This window comes from Hetaerina americana, unplaced genomic scaffold, assembly GCF_022747635.1.
Source record: "Hetaerina americana unplaced genomic scaffold, ioHetAmer1.1.p SCAF_3, whole genome shotgun sequence".
Taxonomy (NCBI): Eukaryota; Metazoa; Arthropoda; class Insecta; order Odonata; family Calopterygidae; genus Hetaerina; species Hetaerina americana.
The window spans coordinates 40,877,598-40,900,569 of record NW_027286874.1 but is presented as its reverse complement, the minus strand read 5'-3'; the positions used below and the strand labels follow the sequence as shown (position 1 = coordinate 40,900,569).

At 38.2% G+C, this 22,972-nt stretch overlaps 1 protein-coding gene across 10 annotated transcripts in view; it reads right to left on the bottom strand.

The window, feature by feature from the left end:
- Nucleotides 1-14,492: 14,492 nt before the first annotated feature.
- tmod (tropomodulin) overlaps nt 14,493-22,972 on the bottom strand; it is a 136,909-nt gene continuing 128,429 nt past the window's right edge. For 3 of the 10 annotated variants that reach the window (XR_011701526.1, XR_011701529.1, XR_011701530.1), the window contains exons 9-11: nt 21,952-22,033; nt 19,978-20,029; nt 17,995-18,053 (exon numbers count right to left, since the gene is read on the bottom strand). Coding sequence is in view for 5 of the 10 variants with exons in the window: in XM_071588526.1 (XP_071444627.1) it covers nt 17,983-18,053 (71 nt within the window). In the remaining 5 variants the exon portion in view is untranslated. Of the gene's footprint in view, nt 18,054-19,970; nt 20,030-21,951; nt 22,034-22,717; nt 22,819-22,972 lie in introns of those variants that run through there. The other 7 variants (XR_011701528.1, XR_011701527.1, XM_071588530.1 and 4 more) reach the window with 7 other exon arrangements.

Sequence of the window (22,972 nt, the reverse complement as noted above, 5' to 3'; positions counted from 1 at the left end):
AAGTCCAGAGAAAATCCACTAGATTCGTTAAAAATTGTTATGATAAGAACATAAGTGTGACAGATCTCTTAGGGGATTTAGGCTGGGAACCACTTGAAGTGCGGAGAGAACAAGCGAGGCTTAGACTTTTAGAAAGGTTCAGAACAAACGAGTTTAAATATGACACTGAAGGAATTATAATGGCCCCACACTACTTAGATAGATCAGACCACAAAGATAAATTAAGGGAGATAGATTCAAGGACAGATAGGTACAAATACTCATTCTTTCCTCGAACAATCAGAAATCATAATAGTAAGAAACCGAAGTCACTTTAGAAATATTAAAAACATTGAATTTATAAGTCGGAGCAAAGTTAAACACTACAAAGCTGTTAGGTATACCTTCAGGTGCATGTGCATGTAAGATGTAGTTTGAGTGTCAGCATGTGAGTGGGGTGTAAATGTTCTTGCATGAATCTATGCCATGTTTTTTTTGTGGATGTATGATTTTGTAGTTTTTGCATGCGGTTTTTTTTTCTTTTCTAAATTACGGGTGGCCACACGTCCTTGCGGCGGCTTGCGGGGTATTAAGTAGATGTAGATGTAGAATAAAAACTTTCAAGTATATCTTTTCAAGGGACACTCGCAAAATTATATTTTTGTGGACTCATTAAATGAGAAGAATTCCGAATTAAGCTAGTTTGGTATCGAATAAAACTTATTCATTTTAGGAACATCATTTGGTCTTTCTCAATCTAAAACTTAAATTCATTCTAAGCGTTTATTTTTGAGAATTTAATGTGTCTTAAATGGTCAAAACGTCTTTAAAAGACTTTAAAATTATACCATCTCTTAGTGAGAATTATGTATTTGAGAATAGAATCATGGGATGTCTAGTGTAAACTTCATACAATTGCAGTATAAATTAAAATATAATTTTCCATTACTTTCTGATATTCCCAGCTTTCCCTTCGTATGCAGCCCTCGCCTCCATTATTATTAATATGTGGATATGAGGAAAATAAACTCAACTGGTAGAAAGGCGATAATAGATCAAATAAGATAATTTATTAGTTATTTATAATTTTAAAAGATAACTTGCAGCATGTTCCTGATTTCCACGGGTCAATATGGGTAGCGAAAGTTATACCCAAAAGTTAAGTAATGAATCTCAACTAAGGAAGAAAAAATCAATTTCAATTCAATCCACAATTAGTAAATAAAATTCCCAACTACTTTTCGTCAGTCTCTCCAAAAAATATCAAACATTTTTGTATTATTTGAAATGCAAATACACTTTTATAATGCATAAATTTACTACGCATGTATGCAATCTTTCTTCTCTAAATAGCACCATAAATCAATTTTTCTGAGGGCGCATATTCGTGAAATGTTATCATAATTCATGAAAAATCATCAGATTTTGCAGAATTTTATCGGTTATTCTGTTCACAGTAATAAATTTAGTCTTCTGAAATTATGCACAAGGTACTAAATGAATTTTTAACCGAGTAATCATATTATTAATAATCTGTATTAACTAAAATCAGGTTAGCGATGGATATGAATGGAAGCGTTGCGGAGCCAACCAATATTTTTCATTGGATATTTATTATTTTACCTGATTAAACCCTGAATATCAAAAGTTCAACATTTTCCGTAAAAATAGCTTTTCAACCGAACTCTAAGCAAAACATTTCTATATCATGTAGCAAAAATAAAATTTTATGAAAATCATCTAGTTACGAATGAATGCTGCAATGAAATTTGATGAGTTAAATTTCCGGTAGTCATTTTAATATTAATTCTTCAAAGGAATTAATGAAAAGCTGTACTAAAATTTCAATTTGTTGAACACCAAAACGATTTACGTATGATAATTCCGGTCAAATGTTTCCCTTGCGTTTTTGAATCAACAAATTAACGGAAAGGGCATTAAATCAGTTGATTCTGGCATTAAATGTGACATGAAATCTACACTTGAACTCAAATTTGATAGCATGACCATCGTTGGAGGAAGTGAATTTTCCAAACCAAAATGAAAATGAGCTTTGTTCATCATTCCAGTGAAGGATAAAATTCATTTAGAGTACATATTTTCTTAGCTTTAGGGAGTGTGAGAACCATCAACTGGATGGACCATGGGATGCTTTTGAAAGCATTCACTCGGCCCGCAACAAAAACGGCCTGGGAAACGATGAGTACGATATGGGGTTTAAAATGCGGGTGTTAAGATGTGTGAGTGATTTAATTCGATTCGCAACCCCTTTTGGTCCTTGAAACGCAACGTATCATCAGTCATGACCCTCCATCGCGCACCCAAACGTGTTGAATGGTTTTCGGACCACTCTGCGGCTGTCGAATTGCATTATAATTCTCATCGTTTATTTAAATATGGCAAAAGACATATGGAGCCCGTTTTAACGACGATATGTCAAGCGTTCACGTCAATCCAACTCAAGCCTCCCCACCAGGCTTCACTATAGGTTTAATTTTTATTTTAATTAGTTACAATAATTTTAGAGAGCCATAGGATTCACCTCGATTTAAAATCTCGACTTTATTTAGTTGCATTCATTTTAGTTTAATTCGAAATGTCTTATATAATGCATTTATTGGAATTAATCGAAGAAGTTTTTGAGTTTTATATATAACCATAATAATGAATCTAAATGTTCGTTTGATAGGTGAGGATACACGGGAGGTAAGTTTCATATGAAACTAAGCCCTAGATGTTTCGTGTGAAATTCACCCATCAGGGTGGCCGGGTAATTTCCTTTCCCTGTGCTGCCGGCGGTTTCCCGTTTGCTATACGTAAATTATTACCACTGAGGTGAAGCTAGAGGTGTCCAAAGTCATGAGGAATTGGGCCCAGGACGACCAGTCAGTAACAAAAGCTATATCCAGGAAGCTACCACGCCCCTGTTTTACATATAAACTTAGGCATATCAACGTATAAAGAGAGTAACATTGGCGCCTACTCTCTCTTTTTGTCATTCCCTTCTTCATTGGTCAGAAGGGTTAGCACCAGACTCCTGTTTGTCTTTTTGCTTGGCTCACCGCTTCTTTATTGACCTACGTTGGATCCCCATTTTTGCTTAGGACGACGGGGAGAAAGAGAACCTTATTCGTTCTATCTGCGGTCGCCAGTGGTGGGTCATTCATCAGCTCAATCTCCAAACTCATTCATTAAATTAAATTTGTCGCAGATGGCACCTTTTTCTCCTCATGAACCCCTTGCCTTCATTCGTCCAACGGAATGTAAGTAGATATTCTGCCGATATTTCATTTCAACTCATCCATGCAAATCTATACATGTATACGAATGAATGAATGAATTTACTGCCTCTACGCCCATCAAACTAACATTTCACATAGATAAAAATATACGGAAGTTTTTGGTAATGCCAAAGAAGAATAATTTCTATGCTGGAGTTACCGATAGTTAATTATTTCGTGCATAACATTATTAAAATTAGCAAAGTCTACTGTTACAAGAAATTATAAGATAGGAGAATTCGTTTTTTTGCTAAGTTGCACATTGCTAAATAAAGTTTCAACTCAATGAGTTCCAATTAAAGATTTTTTTCTATTTTTTGGACTTACGGAAAATAAATTATACACTTTTGGTGCGAATTAAATATCTTTAAAAAATAAACCAATATGGGGTTACAGATTAACAAGAATTTTCCTATAAAGTATATTGCCTAGGCACGGATTGGTATGATGAATAACTCCAGATATACTCTGTCCATTTCATCTATGCTCAATTCAAGGTTTCGCCGATGAAAGAAAACAACGAAACGATCCGAGCCTTTCCGTGACCACGATATCCGGGCTACCCGGCGGTTACATTGCCCACAAAACTATCCACTCCGAAGTCGAGATCGAGTCAGATGCGTAAGAATGGGCCGCATTATAGCCGCACGATGCCGGTCGCGTGGGAGAGAAAGGACCATGAGAGGAAATGGACGCGGACAAAGGGCCGAAGGGACGCGAAAGTGAGGGTACCCCCACGAGGAGGGATGGCGGACGGGGTTTGACGGGAGAGGGTTGAGAGGGTGGGACGGGAGGAAGGTGAGGTCGAGTGCGGCGAACTGGGGTGGGCGGCTTGGATAAGGGAGTGGCCAAGAGAACCCGATAAGAAGTGCCAGGAGAGCGATATGGAGGGTGTGGGCGGGTCCAAAGGAAGCCCTTTGAGAGAGGGGGGGGGGGCGTGGAGCGACAAGGTGAGGGCATAGGAGCAGGCGCCAAAGAGAGGGCGGGGGAAGCGGGAGGCCGGCAGAATGTGTGAATCAGGAGAATAAAGAAAAAAAGAGGGAAGTTGAAGGGCCCGGGGAATGGGTCGAAATTGAACAAAAGGCCCCCTTTTTCTCCAGTCGCAGATCTTCCGACTCCAAAGGGCCTCGCAAGTTCGCTTCTTGACAGTTTGAAAAGTTCGGCCCACGGAGCGTCTGTGGAAAATGGAGAGAAGAAATCATGCTGAATGCGTCGAAACCAGAGGATCATAGGGCTTATAAGTAATAACCCTAACCGGGGTTCAGCATTCGTCTTTGGGAAAAGAGACATTTTTATGGTCGCTTTAGTAGTTGGTAGTCCCGAAGAAGCACTGGGTGATGGTTGAGGTCGGATAGCCATTTATTTTTAAGGACCTATATCACTTACTGCGTCATATTAAGGCGAGGAGTAACTAATCGCCATCATTGTATTTAGTTCCAGCTGAAGTATTCGGACGTGATTCTCACGGTTTTGATTCATGACATTTTATTTCACGTTATGGGTTGCATAATACATTTTCATTCTAATTAACCTGAGAATATATTCTAGAGATGGCTATATTCAGACATCACACCCGATAAAATGCTGATTAGGCGACACTCTCATGTGCCAAGAAGATGGAGGAATCCGTGGATAGTGGCGGAGTTCCCAAATGGGCGAGGGTATATCCTAGGGCCCGAAAAGATAAGAATGAAAAATTTCATCCAAGTTGATGAAACGGTTTGGAATTTCGTAAGGAACAATAAAAAAGTCTGCCAAATATATTAATACCTCGACAAAGACAAATAAATGAACACCAAAAGAGCAAACAAGTTGGAAAAGGCATACAGATCCACCAGGTGTATACGCATATAACAAGAAACGTATTCAGATAAATGCCAAAATCAGTCGCTACAAAACGGTGGTGACACTTAAGGGCTTATATGGTGCCAATTACGCAACCATGGATTGAAAAGGGGAAGTAGAGGTAAAGGAGAGAGAGAATCGGAGGAATGTCATGACCGATATCGATTAAGTACGGAAGAAGACTAGAAATGAGGAATCCTACTAAACGGTACCCTGCGCGTGAGGGTGACCTAACACCCCCCGCCACACGCCCTTGCGGCGGCTTACGGGGTATTATGTAGATGTAGAGGACACAAGTTATATGGGCACCTGACAAGGATGGACGAGAATCGTCCCACGAGAAATATCTTCGAGTAGGCTACCGACCTGGAAGCCAACGCGAAGTGGGTCGAGAAAATAAGTAGGGACCTAAAGAAAGCGGGTATATCAGGGATAGAGGTCCAGGACTCGAAGAGCTACAGGAAAACAGTGACTAACCTCTAACGACTCCACACAGTCACACGAGGAGCGGGCCGAGGAACAGCCACACGAGGAACGTTCCCGGAACGAGGGAACGATAAATACGATTATTTCCTTCTGTTTTATCTAACAATAAAGCCACTAACTAAGAAACAAATGGCATTTTTACCATAAGTTGGCTTAAGTGGTGGTAAGTTACCATAAGTTACCAATAACTACTATATCACTGCACCTTGTCACACCGGTTCATAACCGACGCCTATAACTCTCAGGAACATCTAAAAATACTAATTGTAATAAAGATTTGTCAAATCGTTGAAAAAGGATAATAATATCGGCAGCAGTAAGTTCTTGAAATTTCACTCTAATAATCTTGGCAAGTAGCTTAAAAAAGATTAAAATTTGACTACCGGCGCGATGTCATTATGCCCGTAACAGAAAATCCGTTGTAAAAGACGGATTTCAACAGACGTCAATTATAGACACACGAATATATAGGTTCCTGTACAAGTTTCGCTTCCCATACACTTTGCAAATGAGTATTTACACATATTCAAGTAACAATAATATTTTCACTAAAATAATACAAATATATCAATTGGATGAAACAATTAATTGTTAGTAATATTTATGACCCCAAAAGAAAATTTTAAGGTAGTTAATGCTGGAAATAAAGGCTGCGAAAAGTAATTTAGCCCACTCATGATTTTTGCAAGCATTGTAAGTACAATATTGAATTGCAAAAATTGCTTCAAACCCTTCATTGCTGTTCATTTTAACGTTACCGTACTGAATAATATATTTTATAACAGCTAGCCTCTCAATCTAACCTCCAAAATCAATGTCTGTTTTTAACGCTTGAACTCCCCCAACTCTCCAGTTTACTTAAAGAGTTTATTTACCGACGGTTGCCATAGAAACGAGATCATTTAAATAACATGTGCTTGATTTTGACCTGAAGCGATAAAAACATGCTGATTGATGAATGATAAAGTTTCACAGCTCACCAGAAAAGCATAAGCCATTTAAAGAAGAGTAAATCAAAATCACTCGCATTTTATCCATTAATGATTTGATTCTTTTGCTACCTTTGCACTTGACACGTACCTCTGTGTGCTCGGGAAATTGATTCCATTAGTATCGCTTTGCTTTCTATGAATTTCCGTAATCTTTAAATCATTCGCCATGTGCAGCGAACACTCCACGGATTCGGAAGCCGCCATGCTCTCGGGTAATCGTTAGGGTTGAGGTGGGCAGGGTATTTTGTGATGTAGTCGGTTCGGGTCATTATTATATCATTTCATTCCGATTCAGACAGAGTATTAAGTGAAACGGAAAGTATAAAATTCATCCATTTCACCTCTCTCATACGGAAGGAAAATGTTTTCATTCGCTGCTACAAAAAAATGTACCCTAAACACATACGAGAGATGCCTACGCACTTGTGGTGCTACATCTTTTTAAAGCAGTAACTCCCCCAAAATTTCCGTGGACTCTGATATAGTTGCAACACCTTCGATATTGTACGATAAGCTACTGTTACTGGGAATGAAGGGTAAGCAGTAGTGTTGCTCGGAGCGGGATGAACTTATCTCAAACTTTTATTCGTCCCCGGGGGCATTTCACTCGATTCTGGACAGATTTTTTTTTAATCGTAATTTCTACATAAAAACACTGATATACGCTTGCTTTCAGGGAATAAAATTTGAACTTGAGTATTTTCCATGCAAAATTCTCTTCCGTCCAACATTTGTTTAAAACACAAATAGCCTCCAGGTTTTCATTGCGGGAGCGAATCAAAAACGTTCCATGAGAGTGACACACGTTGGTAACCCCGGAATAAAATATTTACAAAACATTATAATTGGAAATTTCCAGGATAGGATTTCGTCTTTTAAACAAAATACTCTTACTTTATTTGCTTACTTTAAACTCTTATCATCTCTTCACGTGATAAAAATACTTTTCATTTCAACCGGAAGAATAAATATCAATAATAATAGCAGAGGAATTTTCAATGGATATATTCAGGTAATTGAGATAGATAGTTGACATTTAGGATGCTAAAATAAGACTAATAAAAACTGAGAGGAAAATATCCACGAGGGACTTCAGAATATAGAAGCGCGAGGAGGAAAAATAACTCCCATTATTAATATTCTTATTGAAAATCGATGCTCCTGGTGATGGCGCTGATGTAGGGTTTCCAGTTGTGGCAGTCTACACACGTTGGCCACTCACAGATTCGACGGACAACGTGGCTCCCACTGCATAGAATCAGTGCTATACACAATTTAAAGTTAGAAGTAGACACGGGGGCACTCTCAGGTGTAAAGACGAGAGTGAGAGAGAATGAGAAAAGCTAGATAGAGTGATACGTTAGATCCTGGGGTGCATTAGAGCGTGCCAGGAGCTGGCTAGCGTGCTCTTTGCTCTCAAGGACAGCAGAGAACCTTCTGGGAGCAGAAACGACCGAGTGGCCAAGCAGTGATATAAAGCCTCTTCTTCCCAATTCATATGGGATTGCATTCAAGAGAATGGAAAAGCTAATTATAGAGTTAAAATTCTGGACCGATTGAGTAGCGTTTCATGATTTGGGGCATTAAAGAGGCAAAAAACAAAACACCATTTTATATTTTTTGAAATATAATCCATAAACAAAATAATTTTGGCATGCGAAGCATTGAGCTGTTTTCATGTCAGATCATATCTCGAATCAGATGACACATTAGGACGCGGGACGTTCACTTATGTGAAACGACCATGCGAAAACTTGACAACCGTCGGCTGCGTAATGAGTGGATCTACACGATTAAGTGGCGACATGAAATGTGATCTTTGCGTAACAAAATAATTCCAGCAAATTTGACTACAGCTGCCACCGAGATAACGACGGGACTGGGGGTTCTTATCCATTATATTGGTCGAAGTTAAATCCTCACCTTTCTCTAGCTGTGACAGCTCTGGTGCGGAATCTCCTCCTTTTTCATCACCGCTCATCAGAGGGAAGAGTTTATATTTCGTTTTTCCCCCTGAGCAATTTTCGGACTATTTCGGTATTAGATTATGGGGAGGATGATACTTCTTCAAAGCTTAGTATTCTACATCTCACACCTTTGATCCCTTCAAGAAATTCACTTTAATTTTACAGTTCTGGTGAACTGGAAATGATTGCTTCAATATGCAGGAAATTTTTAATATCCACACAAGCAGGAGATTGATTTTCCTGTTGTTTGGGGTTGCTTACAAAATTCATACTCCGTCCTCAAATGCAAAAGATCCTGTTTATTCACTAATTTCATAATAATAGATCCCATAATTACAGTTTATTTATGTCAACTATGATTGACTAGAAGTTATTAGTAAGAAGCTGCAAATTACTAAGTCAAAGAGCATACCAAGATTAATAAGGAATTAAAAGGAGTGGGAAAAAGAGGAAACAACATCATTAAGGTGTTATTACTCAGAAGTGTCAATAAATATATAGCCGTTTAATTTTCTTCAAATCGGTGTATTGAGTTTTTAGGGTTTCTTTAGAACTACGTATCTACTATGTGAAGTTCAACTATGCGCTTATTTACCATTGCGACCGTGAGTGCCTATACTCTAGATATCGCCAGTTCAATGGAAAAGTTCTCAGTTATTTAATTATATGCTATCATCAACATCCTTAACGCCAATAATGCAAACCAAAACATATTTTGAAAATTCCCTGGGTCTAATTTTGCAAACTTCTACAAAAACCCAGAAATGGTGTAATATCTTGAACAGCAAAGTCGTTTACAATATTTTATTAAATAGTTAATTATTGAAATTCAAAAGCTTTTAAATCCCTCAAATGCTCCTTACGCCTATTGTCCAATTAAAAAGGACCTCTACTTTTGGCTAAATGGAAATATTACTTCTTGGATGGCGTTCAATGGCTAATGGCCGACTAATTCCTCTCCCTACTTTATTGTCATTAACCTTAGAAAACCTACCAGGAACAATAATTCTTATGCTCATTCCCAGGTCATTTCAGTGTTTTCAATCACAAAGTGGAATTTTGACTCTCAATATACAGGGTCGCACCCAAAAGTGGTGGGACTGATTTTCTCTGGCGCGAACGGAGCGGTGGAGGGGGTCTGCCTGGCAGGGTAAGGTGAAGGGGGCTCTTAGCAACAGACAGACGTCAATCTCAGTTGCCTGCGGGCTGTAGTTGAGTGAGGACACCGTTTTTAGTGAAGCAAGTTTTTTTTCCGCGTCGAAAAACAAAATGAATCTGAATTTAGAGCAACGTTATTCCGTGAAGTTTTGTGCGAAACTCGGGAAGACGGCTACTGAGACCCTCGATATGATCAAGCAGGCTTATGGGGACACTGCCTTAAGCCGTTCCACAGTATTTGAGTCGCACAAGTTGTTTAAAGAGGGTAGGGAGCTCGTTGAAGACGACCATCGCTCCGGACGGCTGTCGACGGCATGAAGCAACACGAATGTGGACAGAGTGAGAACACTGCTGAACACAGACCGACGCTTAACCAGTGAAGAAATTGCAGACCAGTTGGGTCTGTCTGCATTCAACGTCCAACGCATTATTTCACAGGATTTGGCCATGCGCAAGGTGTGCGCCAAGATGGTGCCGATAATTCTGAGTGTCGACCAACAGGCAACGCGTGTGCGCATTTCCAAAGAAGTGTTAGCCTATTTGCACCGAGATGAAAATTGTTTGGACAATGTGATAACTGGTGACGAAACATGGGTTTTTCAATATGACCCCGAAACTAAAAGATAATCCGCGGAATGGTACACTTCCGCGTCCCCACGTCCAAAAAAGGCTCGCATGAGCAAATCAAAAATCAAAACGATGTTGATTGTGTTTTTCGACCGTCATGGAGTGGTTCACAAGGAGTTTGTCCTACCAGGGGAGACTGTGAATGCGAACTTTTACGTGCAGGTGCTCACCCGCCCCCGAGAACGCGTGAAAAGAGTCCGACCGGCCATCGCAAACTGCTGTGTGCTTCATCATGACAACGCGCCGTACCATGGCGCGCTCGTCGTCAGACAGCTCCTGGCCAAATACGGCGTTGCCACGTTGCCGCACCCGCCCTATTCTCCCGATCTGGCACCACCGGACTTCTTCTTCTTCCCCCTGATGAAAAGACAGCTCAAGGGACGACGTTTAGACTCGATAAAGGCCGTTCAAGAAGCTTCGACGAGGGTCATCAACGGCATCCCCAAAGAAAATTTCCAGCGGGCGTACGGGGAATGGGAGCAACGTTATACTAAGTGTGCAGCAGCTCAAGGAGCATACTTTGAAGATTACTACGTCCATGTAAGTATATCGTCAATAAAATTCTTGTGAAAAAATCAGTCCTACCACTTTTGGGAGCGACCTTATATTTTATCTCCTTTTAATATACAGGAAAGAGATATTCACGCATGAAAAATAACTCAAAATGTTTCTTTAATCATCTACGGAGCTAATTAGCGACCCAATCTTATCGAACTTCTTATTAAAAAAACGAATTATACTCTTTAACATTAATTTGTACTATTTAAAAAATATTATTAAAATTAATAGAGGGATTAAACCACTTCGGAGGTAAGCTCTTGATTTCATAATCTCCATAATCCGATTGCTAAACTCTGAAATTCCATGCGCGAAATATCGCTAGATTTTATATCTCAATGACTTTCATCAATTGCGTTCCTCGAAATTTTCGAATATTCGGAGTTAGAATAAAGGGCGATCAAGTAAGGCAATGGATAGAGAGTATCGTAATGATGTTACACGTAATCTGCCGTGATGATCGCATAATATTCGCAGCCGTTGCGAATGTCCATCCACATATCTTCCGCTGACACGCCAATTTGTAAGCACCAAAGCCTTAAAAGGTGGATAAAATTACCTGCGAAATTCTTCATTTGATACATTTATACATTTAATACGCTTGAACTTCCAAATATATGAGCTTTGCATGAAATTAAAACGTATTAAAAACATGAAATCAGCAAATGAGTCTGTCTTGGAGCCTGAGAACTCAAGCTGATAATCGTCGGTAAATTTTGAGAGACGGCAGATATTGAATATTGTCAAAACTGCATGCACATAAGGATAGAAACAAAGGTCATTTGTGCCATTAGGAATGGGCGGCTAAATCAGTAGGAGTAGGATATAGTAGGTTGGAAAGAAACCAGGCGTCGGAATTTAAGTACTCTCCACATAACACTCCAAGTATGAATCAGGATATGAATGAAAAACCCTGCCATCTCTGGAATTCAAACTCGGTATACATCTTTGTTAGCCACTGAGAATCAATATACTAATGTACAATCACAATAGAAGACAAGTAACAAATCTTCAGATTTTAGGAAATAACAGTAAGAACATGTATGATAAAAAAATCTAGTTAATAAAAATAAACATCACTATCTAAAAATGCGCAGCAATAAAAAGAACAACAAATTGAGAAAAACAAGAAAAGAGAGGACTAAAATTCTATAAACTTATGGAAGTTTCGACTCTTCTACGCGGTATTGAATGCTAGATACGGAAAATGATCGACGAAAATAGGATTCAAGCAGCAGAAATAAATTTCTTACATCAGAGAAAGGCTGTGCCAGACTGAGAAATAAATAAATTAGGGAAGTACTTTAAGTACAAGGGAATCACGGGAAAATTTTAGAAAATGAGTCAAAATGGAAGGTACATACAGAACGAACGGAAGGTTCTCAATAGAAGCTCTTCAAAACACACCTAGTGGTAAAAAAAGGTGGAAACGCCTAGGAAAAGATAGCAATCTCACAATGTTTTTCTGCTGGAACAGGCTGAGAGCCTCACCCATGATAAAAAAGGATTACAAGTATGGCGATTCTGTTAACCTGCAAACCTATCTCCAATTAGATGACACAGTACACTCTGTAATGAAGGCGAAGATCCGACAAAAACTCTTTTGAGTGATTTTTAATAAAAAATCCCTGATTTCCCGAGTATTTATTCCCCACCGAAAATCCATCCCTAAGTCTTCTCGGAATTCAACCCAGTTGTGCAAAATCGTCACGACTTAACGATGACATGACATATAGTAATGCTCGTTCTACTCGTCAAAAATATAAAACAATCCACAGTTCACGAGAGAGACGGGAATGCGTATATCCAAGCAACTGACGTGTTGGCACGCGGTAAGACAACTCTTATCGTGGATGGGGGAAGCCCGCGGGCGGCTTGCAAATAGAATTCGAAACTACCTTACTCCTGACTCTCACGCCTCGTATTTTCGGCGCTTTACATTAAGGGAATTGAAGAAACGACTGTCAGTCGACGGCGCGGGACACGACGAACGGTCTGAAAGAGAGAGAGGAATGACGGGGGATAAAATTCGTCGTAATCAAATCATGCTGCGAAAGCCGAGGGAGCTGGAAATTGAATCAGGAACACCATCGAAAATATGAAAAAAATGAGGTAGCTAAGAGGGTTAGTCCAAATTTCCGCGCCATTGGGGAAAGTAATCTGCGTTGGAGTTGTTTATTACATCGACAACCTGTCACTTTCGGATCATATTCGCAAGTCCATAATGTAACATTAGTGACAAAAAGACGAACCATGGAGTAGTGTCTAGTCCTTTAACTACATATTTTACAATCTGTGACGTGTCCCCCATTGATGAAATAGTCTTCATCAGGGCCGTTTGTCTTCAGCAGGCCCATAAAGAAATGGATAAGCCTAGGTACACTCTTGCAGTTCATAAGCTCCTGTAAGGACATCAATGCTTTTTTTCTAAAACGTTTCATAGATTTCTACACATCGGGCAAAATTCATAAAAGGGTCTTGCCCTATTGGCATTGTTTTAAAATTTTTGAACAAGCGGACAGATGAATGGCTTTCTTTAGTACTAAAAGTTGCCGAAGATTAACATAGAAAAAGGCCAGCATCGTTAATCAACGGTTTTATACATCGGCCCGCGACCACCTAATTTGAAAAAGATAACTCTCTCAAGTTGGTAGCAAGTCTGCATGAAAAGTTTCAATAACCACGAACTGAGCCAATGGGAATGAGTACCGGAAACAAAAATCATCATTCCAAAGAGCAACATTCCACGTAGTGCTTTTTCCAAATGACGTGCGTCGGAACCTAATCTGAAATCCCCCTGGGATCACGCACTACGTGAGGAGAGCAGACAGCGGTGAGAGTCGATCGGATGCGGCAGCCCGCATAATCCAACTTTTGCAGGGACCCACGACGGTATTTAGTCGACGAAGAAAATACAACAGTCGCATCTCGTAAGTAAGGGAGAGAGGTGATATATATTCTGCTGTGGGGAAGGGTTTTGCGAGCTGGGGCAGCAAGGGAACTAGCGTGGGGACGTCCTTGGGAGCCGGCGGGGATTTATGGAACGGGGACGCGGGATTATGTTCCGTTGAAGTGTGGCGCTGGGGTGGGAGGAACCACACGGCAGCGTGTGCAGGTGATCCCCACCCCCTCCACTGCTCCGCCCCCTGCATTTCCGCGGGTAAACAGGTTTCCGTCGTGGAGAGAGAGAGGGAGGATGGGAAGGACGAAGCACGTGGGGAAGGAGAGGCGGGTTGAGGGAGTCGCGTGCGGCGGCCGGATAAATCATTTTGGCTGCTGCGGCGGATCAATAGTCACAGCTGCTTCTCGGCCGCACCGCTGCTGCCGCCACCACCACCAACACCGCTCGAAGAGGCGCGGATAAGTATATAAATAGGAGCCGTGGGTCATGCATGACTACCAGCGGACTGGGCGGGGAACGAACCACGCGACCGCGGCAAAGCGACCGAGACGAACCGATCGCGGATGGCGGCCGCGTGCGTGAAAACCATTCCACGGGGGAGTGGGGGGGAGCGCGACCGGGCCGAGTGACGGCGGTTTCGATTCTGCAAAATGGATGATACAGGTGGGACGAGGGAAAAGAAATCAGAAGAGTCAAGTGTAACAGCGTTTATATCAATTTTATTGAAACCAGAGGCACAGGCACATTTCCTGAGCCATCAAATTCGTGTGTATAAAAAACGTTATACATTATGGATCCCAAGAGAAATTGTTCGGATAAAAGGGTATTATTTTTGGAGATAACTGCCGCGCACGATCGAAAATAAAACAATGATTGGTTTGAACCACCTGAAACTAATATGTTAAAATCGTTAACTACTGACGTTCATTAACTATTGCTAATGCGGTGAACTTATCCGCAACTCTCTTGAAACTCATTTCCGGCATTGTTTTCAATTTCCAGTCACCAGTGAAAACAAATGAATACCCAAGGGGATTCACGCGAGTTGCGAATCGGATTCATCTGTCACATTTTTTAAATGTCATATCCCTTTCACCAGTGATAAAATAGTCCAAAGCATTAAGGGTACAGCAGGTTAAGGATGCCTGTTCAAGCATTTCATGTGATGCACAAAGACAATGCCTAGAATCTGCAAAAAAAATAAGCCCTTTTGCTTATAACTACTGCCAGCACTGAATTTAACCTACAGATTAACTAGAATGAGGGCAATACCAGACAGGTATTCGAGATCAATTCGAAAGCCTCTTATAATACAGTGAAATGGAGTCACTGCTCCATTGTTCCATGGTGCCTCATACCATTACCAGAACCTTAACTGAGGCTACCAGTTAGACAACACCAACTGGGTAACTCCCAAAAGAGAATTTTGGCTATAACTCAGGGCAAATTTTCTGGTTCAGACTTTCACATCTCTCTATGATCCTCTTCAGTTTCAAAATAACTGCCATCTACCGATTGATTCTCTTCGATAAATCCTCCACCAAATGACACCTTGCAGACTGCAAAATCAAATGATGAATGCAATGTAACTGCCATTTTTATAAGGATAAATAGGATTCAAATACTACCATCAACTTCATGAGTGGAGCAGATCTTAAGACATCAAGATCATCAGACATAAAAATCAGTTTCCAATTAAGAATAATAAAAGAGTGGAGTCCTCGAAGAAGAAATGATAAAGCTATTTTGATGGTGACAAAGAGGTCGTTTTGATCATATAAAATCAATTAATTTCTCTGTTGTACCAAAATCATTAGAGGTGAAACATGATTTTTACCCCGATGCACTTGAAATGTCTCAAGCACACCAAGTGGTCAGCTGAAAAAAAGTAAAAGGCATGGAATTTATAAATTATAAGAGAACAACTCATCCATTCATTACAAAGAATTAACTTTAAATATTCCCTCCCTCACTTCCAAAGGGCCAGGGTTTGAAACCAGGCGATGTCCGTGCGCACCCTCAGCTCTGCCCAAGCCAAGTGAATTTTTGGATATCAGATTTTACTGGAAAACCACAGGTGGTACCATAAAGGATCAGTTCATAAGGTTAAGCCAGGTACTTGGTGAACTCTATCCTCACTCAACCTAAAGTTAGGGTTGATTAGTGTGATTACACTTCCAAAATGCATATGAATGTGAGTGAATATACCCGAAAGACCACTTCTCTGAAGTTCAAAGTCCATTCTTGGGCACAGGAATATTAAAAAAAGGCCCTAAAATCTAACCACCTCAAGGGAATTCTTCTGCAAGTATAACACAAAAATTATTACCATGTAAAACATCAAGGTTTTTATTTCCATTCTCATTTCTAGTATTTTCTCTTTGGATATAAATTTATGTGACACTAGAATAATAAAATTTGAAATATGAACTAGGTCTTTTCATCTGATGATTACAAGCACCAGCATGTCAATCATTTCCATAAGTTAACAACTTGCACACAACCGCCCCTAAAACACATGCAAGAGAAATGACAACAAGAAGCCAGGAAATATGATAGAATAACACTTTTCAGAAGAAGGTTTCTTACATTTCACAAACAAAGCACACTAGCCTTACGACGCCATATGAGAGGATAATTACTTTCAAACTAGCAAAAAGAAAAGCCTCCAGCACAGAATATCCTTGATTCAAGAAAGATATTTATTTGTTTTCTTGTGTGATTATTTATACAGATACTTCAAGAATTGGGATATTACACATTTGTTGCTGAGAAAACTAAATTGGCCCAGAGGTAAATAAAAAAAGTGCACCTCTTATATTAACAGAGTAGCTTTTTGTGAATGATTACACTGTTTACTAAGTACTGGTCTCTACTGATGCTTATATGTATATGATATAGATTTATATAACAGGAGCACAGAAAAGAAGATAAAGAATATAAAACCAGTATGTACAAAGTAAGATTGATAAACTATCTCTCTGTCTCATTTGCTTGTTACACAAATTTATATCACGACCTTAAAAGCTGCAATAACAAATATAATCCTAGCCTGACAACTTTACAATACTTACAGGATTTGTACAGTAAAGGAACAATGAAATGTTATCAGTTCCAATTTTTTTCCAACAATCCTAGCTCTGAATTAAAACATGAGGCTGAGATCGCAAAATGCATTTCTTTTTCAAAAACATACACCATACTTCTTAAAAATGATAACCTCCACTTTAGCGACATACCAATCTCTGCCTCTGAAAGCAATAATATTTATTTCTTTTTTAAATTATAGAAAAAGACATCACTCAAAGAGATTCAACAATTAAATTACTATTTATAAAAGCCATGGCATTTAATTTTGTAATTTCAAAACAGTACACACCTGCACACAAGGTGCACACAACATTCACACATGAGCACTACTGAGTTATGCACCACAGAAATTTTGGGTAATTCTGCACTGGTAATTGCTGCTGTTTGCAACTGGTCATATTTCACCTAGTTTGCTCCCATTACTTGTGGCAAGTTATTCCAAACAGCAGTAGCACATTTAGCACCAACCAATACAACATTCGGGGAGACGAGGAAAAAGGGATAAAAAATCTCAGCAGAAAGTTACAAGGGTAAATTCTAGATAGGGCTATGTTTGCTGGGAATAAATGGCACTTGAATCACCTACCCAAGTCGATAGCCTTGGATATGGCATATTAATGCCACAGTGCAAACACAAGGCTTCATGTTTAATAGCATGTGATAGTTTGCTGCTTATGGCAGTGAAGACAAATGAACGACACATCTGAAACATGGATGAGCACCAAACAACCAGTGCCGATGTACACGAAGGAGACAATAATGACTGGAGTTTATTTTTTAGAGCACTGCTTAAGTAGAGATGAAACACAACAAGCTCCCAAATATTGCGATAATGTAGTTCAAAGGTATGCATACTTAAATTTGCTTATACATATCCATATATATATATTTTATATAGCTCTTTGATAATATAACTATACTTTCACGACTGCAGACATGTCTAAGTCCAACAATTGCTGACATGACAAAAATGTTCATTGACCAGCACTCGGAACCACTTTTGCAAGTCATCTGATGGGATTAGAGGAGGATGGGTGAGGTAGGGGCAAGAGTAAGTGAGAAGAGTGGAAAGATGAGGTGAAGAGTGCAGCGAGTGGCTATTTCCTGGTCGGCATCATCCAGCCAATGGTGTAGTTGCGGGAGGAACGACCCATTCGACGCAGGCGGTCTGCAAGTTGAGAAAATCAAAGGGTGGAAAGTCCAGAAGGGGGAGGAGGGGGAGTAAAGAATTAGATTTTTACACTAGTGAGCAATTATAGAGGTCTACAGCTACTTAAATAAAAAACTAGAGAACTAATTAACATTAATAAGCAATTTCCCAAGCCCAGCCATCTTACTTGCAAAGGCAAAAGAACAAACTTAATGAATGAATTACATACTATCAATGAGAACTAACATATACTCCAAATTTATTGCTAAATTTAGACATAATAATATAAATTATAAGCTAATATTTATATACATGAAGCCACAAATTGAGATAAATATCTATTTTACTGAGGATAGGAGCCCATAATGTTCATGCAGGACACTTACTACTATTTAAAATACTTACAGATAAAAGTACATCATACAAAGGAATATCCTTAAAGCATTTAAATATTCATAAATTCAAATATAAACCCTCTTTGACCAAATCTTTAATAACTAAGATCCAACTATGTAATTATTTTTTCCCTCACAACTGAAGTTCATTTATTTAGAATTCATACAAACAGCAATGTAAGCTAACATTTCAATTCTGTTAAAAGCTATTTTCAGTATTCACCTTCCGACAAATACTTTTATCATCAAATGTGAATCGAGGGCACAGAAACTATAGGAATAACAGGAAAAAGAAACATTACTGACCTCATCATTCAAAATAGAATTTTTCTAGTAATCATACTTCATTACAGAAAACAAACCTCTTGCAAAAATACATTAATCTACACAAGAACATAACTAATTCACAAAGGTCTATGTTTTATTACATCACCCCTACTCAAAGACTATTTTCCAATTTTCTCCTGCAATGAATGCATATAACTTATTTTATATAATATATAAAAAATAAATTAGTGCCTTCATTGGTATGATACTTAAATTTAGTATCTAAAACATAGGATACCCAGGGATTCACAATGGAAAAATACCATTTACAGATATATACATGGGCATTATACTAATCACCATTACAACATGCTTCTGATGCATTTACATTCATGCGGATTGCCATATCTTTTGAAACTGAAATCTAGATCTAGGCAGGCAGAAACAGTCAGTCAGTAACTTTTACTAAAGACAGCAATAAGTTAATAAAAGGGGTGGCCAAACAAAGGAGTTAACATTAATTATAAATGTCAAATATCCTTTTTAATAACATATGAAAAATGATCAACAGAAAATTCCTCAACAGTATATGATTCAAAATTATTTGAGAATTTTCTGTGATTATGAAACTATCAAACATTAAAAATTGCTATCAGACTTCAATACTTAACAACTGGCCAACTTCTTTGATGGTCAGTTTCATTTATGCTTCATATTATCATTCATCCAAACACAGGTTACATACTTTGAGAGAGATGCACATGCTTAATAAGTAGCATTTAAAATCAAGCACATGACTAAATGAAATCCTCATGGTAAACCTAATAGGTAGCTTTGGCATCAGGAGGGAAAACTAATTGATGGACAAATATACATATATTCAGCAAAACATACAGCAGAATCAAAAGTATTTTTCATGGGGTAAGGTGTAAACAACTAAAGAATTCCACAAACTGATATTTCACCAGCTTATGATTTGCACAGTTTTTGAAGAATTTTTTTTTTAAATTGCACTCTTACTAGGTTTTACACATAAGGATCTCTTTATATATATTACTGCATATGTTCCAAATAGCAGTATATACTTAATCCTGACCATTAGTTTCTCATGGTACTGTAACCACCTCAGATTATCTCAAACACTCTTACTTGAAGAAACATTCATTCCATTTTTAAGTTTGCAGGCAAATCTAAACTAATCCTGTCTTATTTAACCATCAAAATAAATGATTTTAGCCTTAAAAGTTAGAGAAACAGGAAGAAATTATACTACCACCTACGGAGAGATTTTGTCACACTACGAGCTTGTTGCTCCAACCCGATTGAGGCGTGCTGGAAAGCAAAGAAAACAAGGGAAACATTCGATTCACTCAAGTTCCATTAGGTTTACATATCCCTACAAATAATATTATATAAAAACGGTAAAATAGCAACAAAGAAGGTTCAATTTACTATGAATATTATTCAATGATCAACATATAATGAAACAATTGAAACATTTTGAATCCACTACATTTAAATGAATATTTCATGGTTAATAATGAGTTCAAAATGATTAATAAATAACTCATCATTTTATGCAAATTTTAAATGAATTTTAACTTCATTTATAAAAAATTCCATCAGTGCAATAAAAATTATTCATCTAGTTGAAAGGAAAATAAAAACCTGTAAGCATGCAAAATTTTTATTAGGCAATGAGTCATTTTGAAAGCCACACTCATGAGGCATGCCCTTTTATTACAAACTGAAATACTAAAATGCTAACAATGTATTGTTAGTCATCAGAAATGCTATTTCATACCCAGCACCACAATCTGTGATATTACATTGTTGAAACTTAAGGATAATGATGAACTGATATGACATAAAAACACCAATTTCCATATAGAAATGAAGTCACTACAATTGACCATGCAGAAGTATAAAATTTGAGCCTAAAAGTCTGAATTAAATGAATGCAATTGAATAAAGACAAATGCTTCACAGATTAATTAATTAATAAATGGGATGTGCTGGGCAAGAAATAGATCAAATCATGCACAATTCTTATACATACAAACACTTTCAAAATTTTTGAGTGATGCATTTAATAGATAAGTATCAATACATACAGTTATTCAATACAAATATAAGTAATGACATTCACAGACAAAATGGTAACACACACATACATGTATTTTGTGACCATATAACATTAGGTTTTGACTATGGTGTAATTTAGGCATATCTGAGCAATGCCGACTTTAAAATTATTATCTGTACCTTGGATTGATTTACACACAACCTTAGTAGATATGTATAAGCAATATGTTGTTGCACAGTAATCAGAGAAATGTGATATATGCTGAAAAATGAATTCTTACTGAAAGTATACAATATGTAGAATCGTATTGTGGAAGTATCCAAAATGGTTTCAATAATATATACACTATGTTTAACCCATTTCTAATCAAGTATGCTTAAGCATGCACTTTAAAACACATCAACACATGAAAGCACACAAATGATGATTTAAGTCTGAAGTTGGAATGCATTTTTTTTCTTTGTGTGTTGATATATGCAGTGTGCTCTAACAAAAACTTAAAAAGTCAAAAAGTAGTACAAAACAATTTTCATTCCATGAAAGGCTCCCTATATTAGTAGCTTGGATTTGAGAGTAAAGCTATTACTGCTAAGGATGGTGAAATGAATTTTCTTGTTATTAAAGTTATTACTGCAATTAATTCAGTTATTATTAGGCATATACTGGCATAGAATGTTCCAACCGCGAGAGCAAGTTGGGAAGGATTGCCTGGACCTTTGTCAGAGGGTATCCACTAACATCTCCATTATCCCAGATGGTAAAAATATATGTTTATACTGCATTGGAAGGAAATTTTTTTCTGCAGTGTTCAAAGCCTAAGCTTAAGAGTGCACGGCAACACTTGAAATGTCTCATTTCCAATGGGCAATTGACACAGTAATCATAATGTCATCCTAAACTTCAGTGATATGTAGTAGCAAATTATGGTTAGCCCTGAAAAAGGAATGTTAAAACTGAAAGAGGTGCATGAGATCAGGGACAATCATATCCAAAGATGGCTATGGCCCTGAAACAATCCATCCCGCAGGTGAATGCAGCCAAACACATCCATTGTAGTACGTAACATGCCTGTTATATAGTGCATGCCACTTTCTCCATCTCCGTCTTTCTTGATGGTGCCTAATTGGCATCATATCAATTGATATTACCCGGAGTTTTTATAGTATACCTTTTCAATTACGTGAACACAGTTTTCTTGCGAAGGCTGTTAAAGAATCTGCAGCCGAGCCGCAAGGTAATATCTTTCCGTACTGCAGGAAATGAAATGGACATGAAATGATAGTATTTGTGTGTGTTACGTGACCAATATAATGAGACAAGGGACCCCATTATTTAAACTATCAGGGAATGACACAATAACAAGTGGTAAAAGGGAGAATTCAGGATGATACCTAATACTCAGGGGCATAAAACAGTTGCAATGGCCTGACAAGAAAGCATTCCTGGACAGAATTGACCACCTTGAATAGACGAGACATTAAACAACAAAGGATTACACCAATTTACTTTCAATCAATACAGATGCACTCAAGATGTATGAGGGATCAAAAATAATACCACAACATCACTATCTCCTTTGAACTGGAAACTTACAGGGAAAATAAACAATTACTAGCCACAGCCATACTTCGTATAGCCTGTATTTTTCATATGTTAGGCAATTTATTGTCACCCTAGAGCCAATTTTCCTGAAAATGTTTCAATAAGCCTACAACTGTTGCACAATAAAAATCATGGAAATTAGATTAAAATATCAAAAATAAGAGTCATCACATTTCCCTTAGTTTTCTGAGTTCAATTGAGATGCAAGGGACACTGTGAACAACAAAACATTTTTCGACTAGGTAGAAACCTGACAACTGTAGAGGTAGCATACCACCAGGCACTAATGTAAAAAAAATATTCTGCTTGTGTGCATCTGAGTTCGTACTCACACTTATCTACCACAATTGTGGCTTTAACTTTTACTTTGACCCCATGATCTTAAATGAAGAGCCGCCACCAAGGCGAATGTTGAACTTTGCACTAGTTCTTCCTAGGAGAGATAAGGGCAAAGGGAAGCAAAAGAGTAGGGTGGAATTTGGAGCCATAGGTAAAGTAAGAGGTTTTGAGTAAATAAAAGATATTAAGAATGGTGGAAGGAATGGATGGTTTCATGAAAAAGAAAAAAAAAAGAAGAAAGTAAAAAG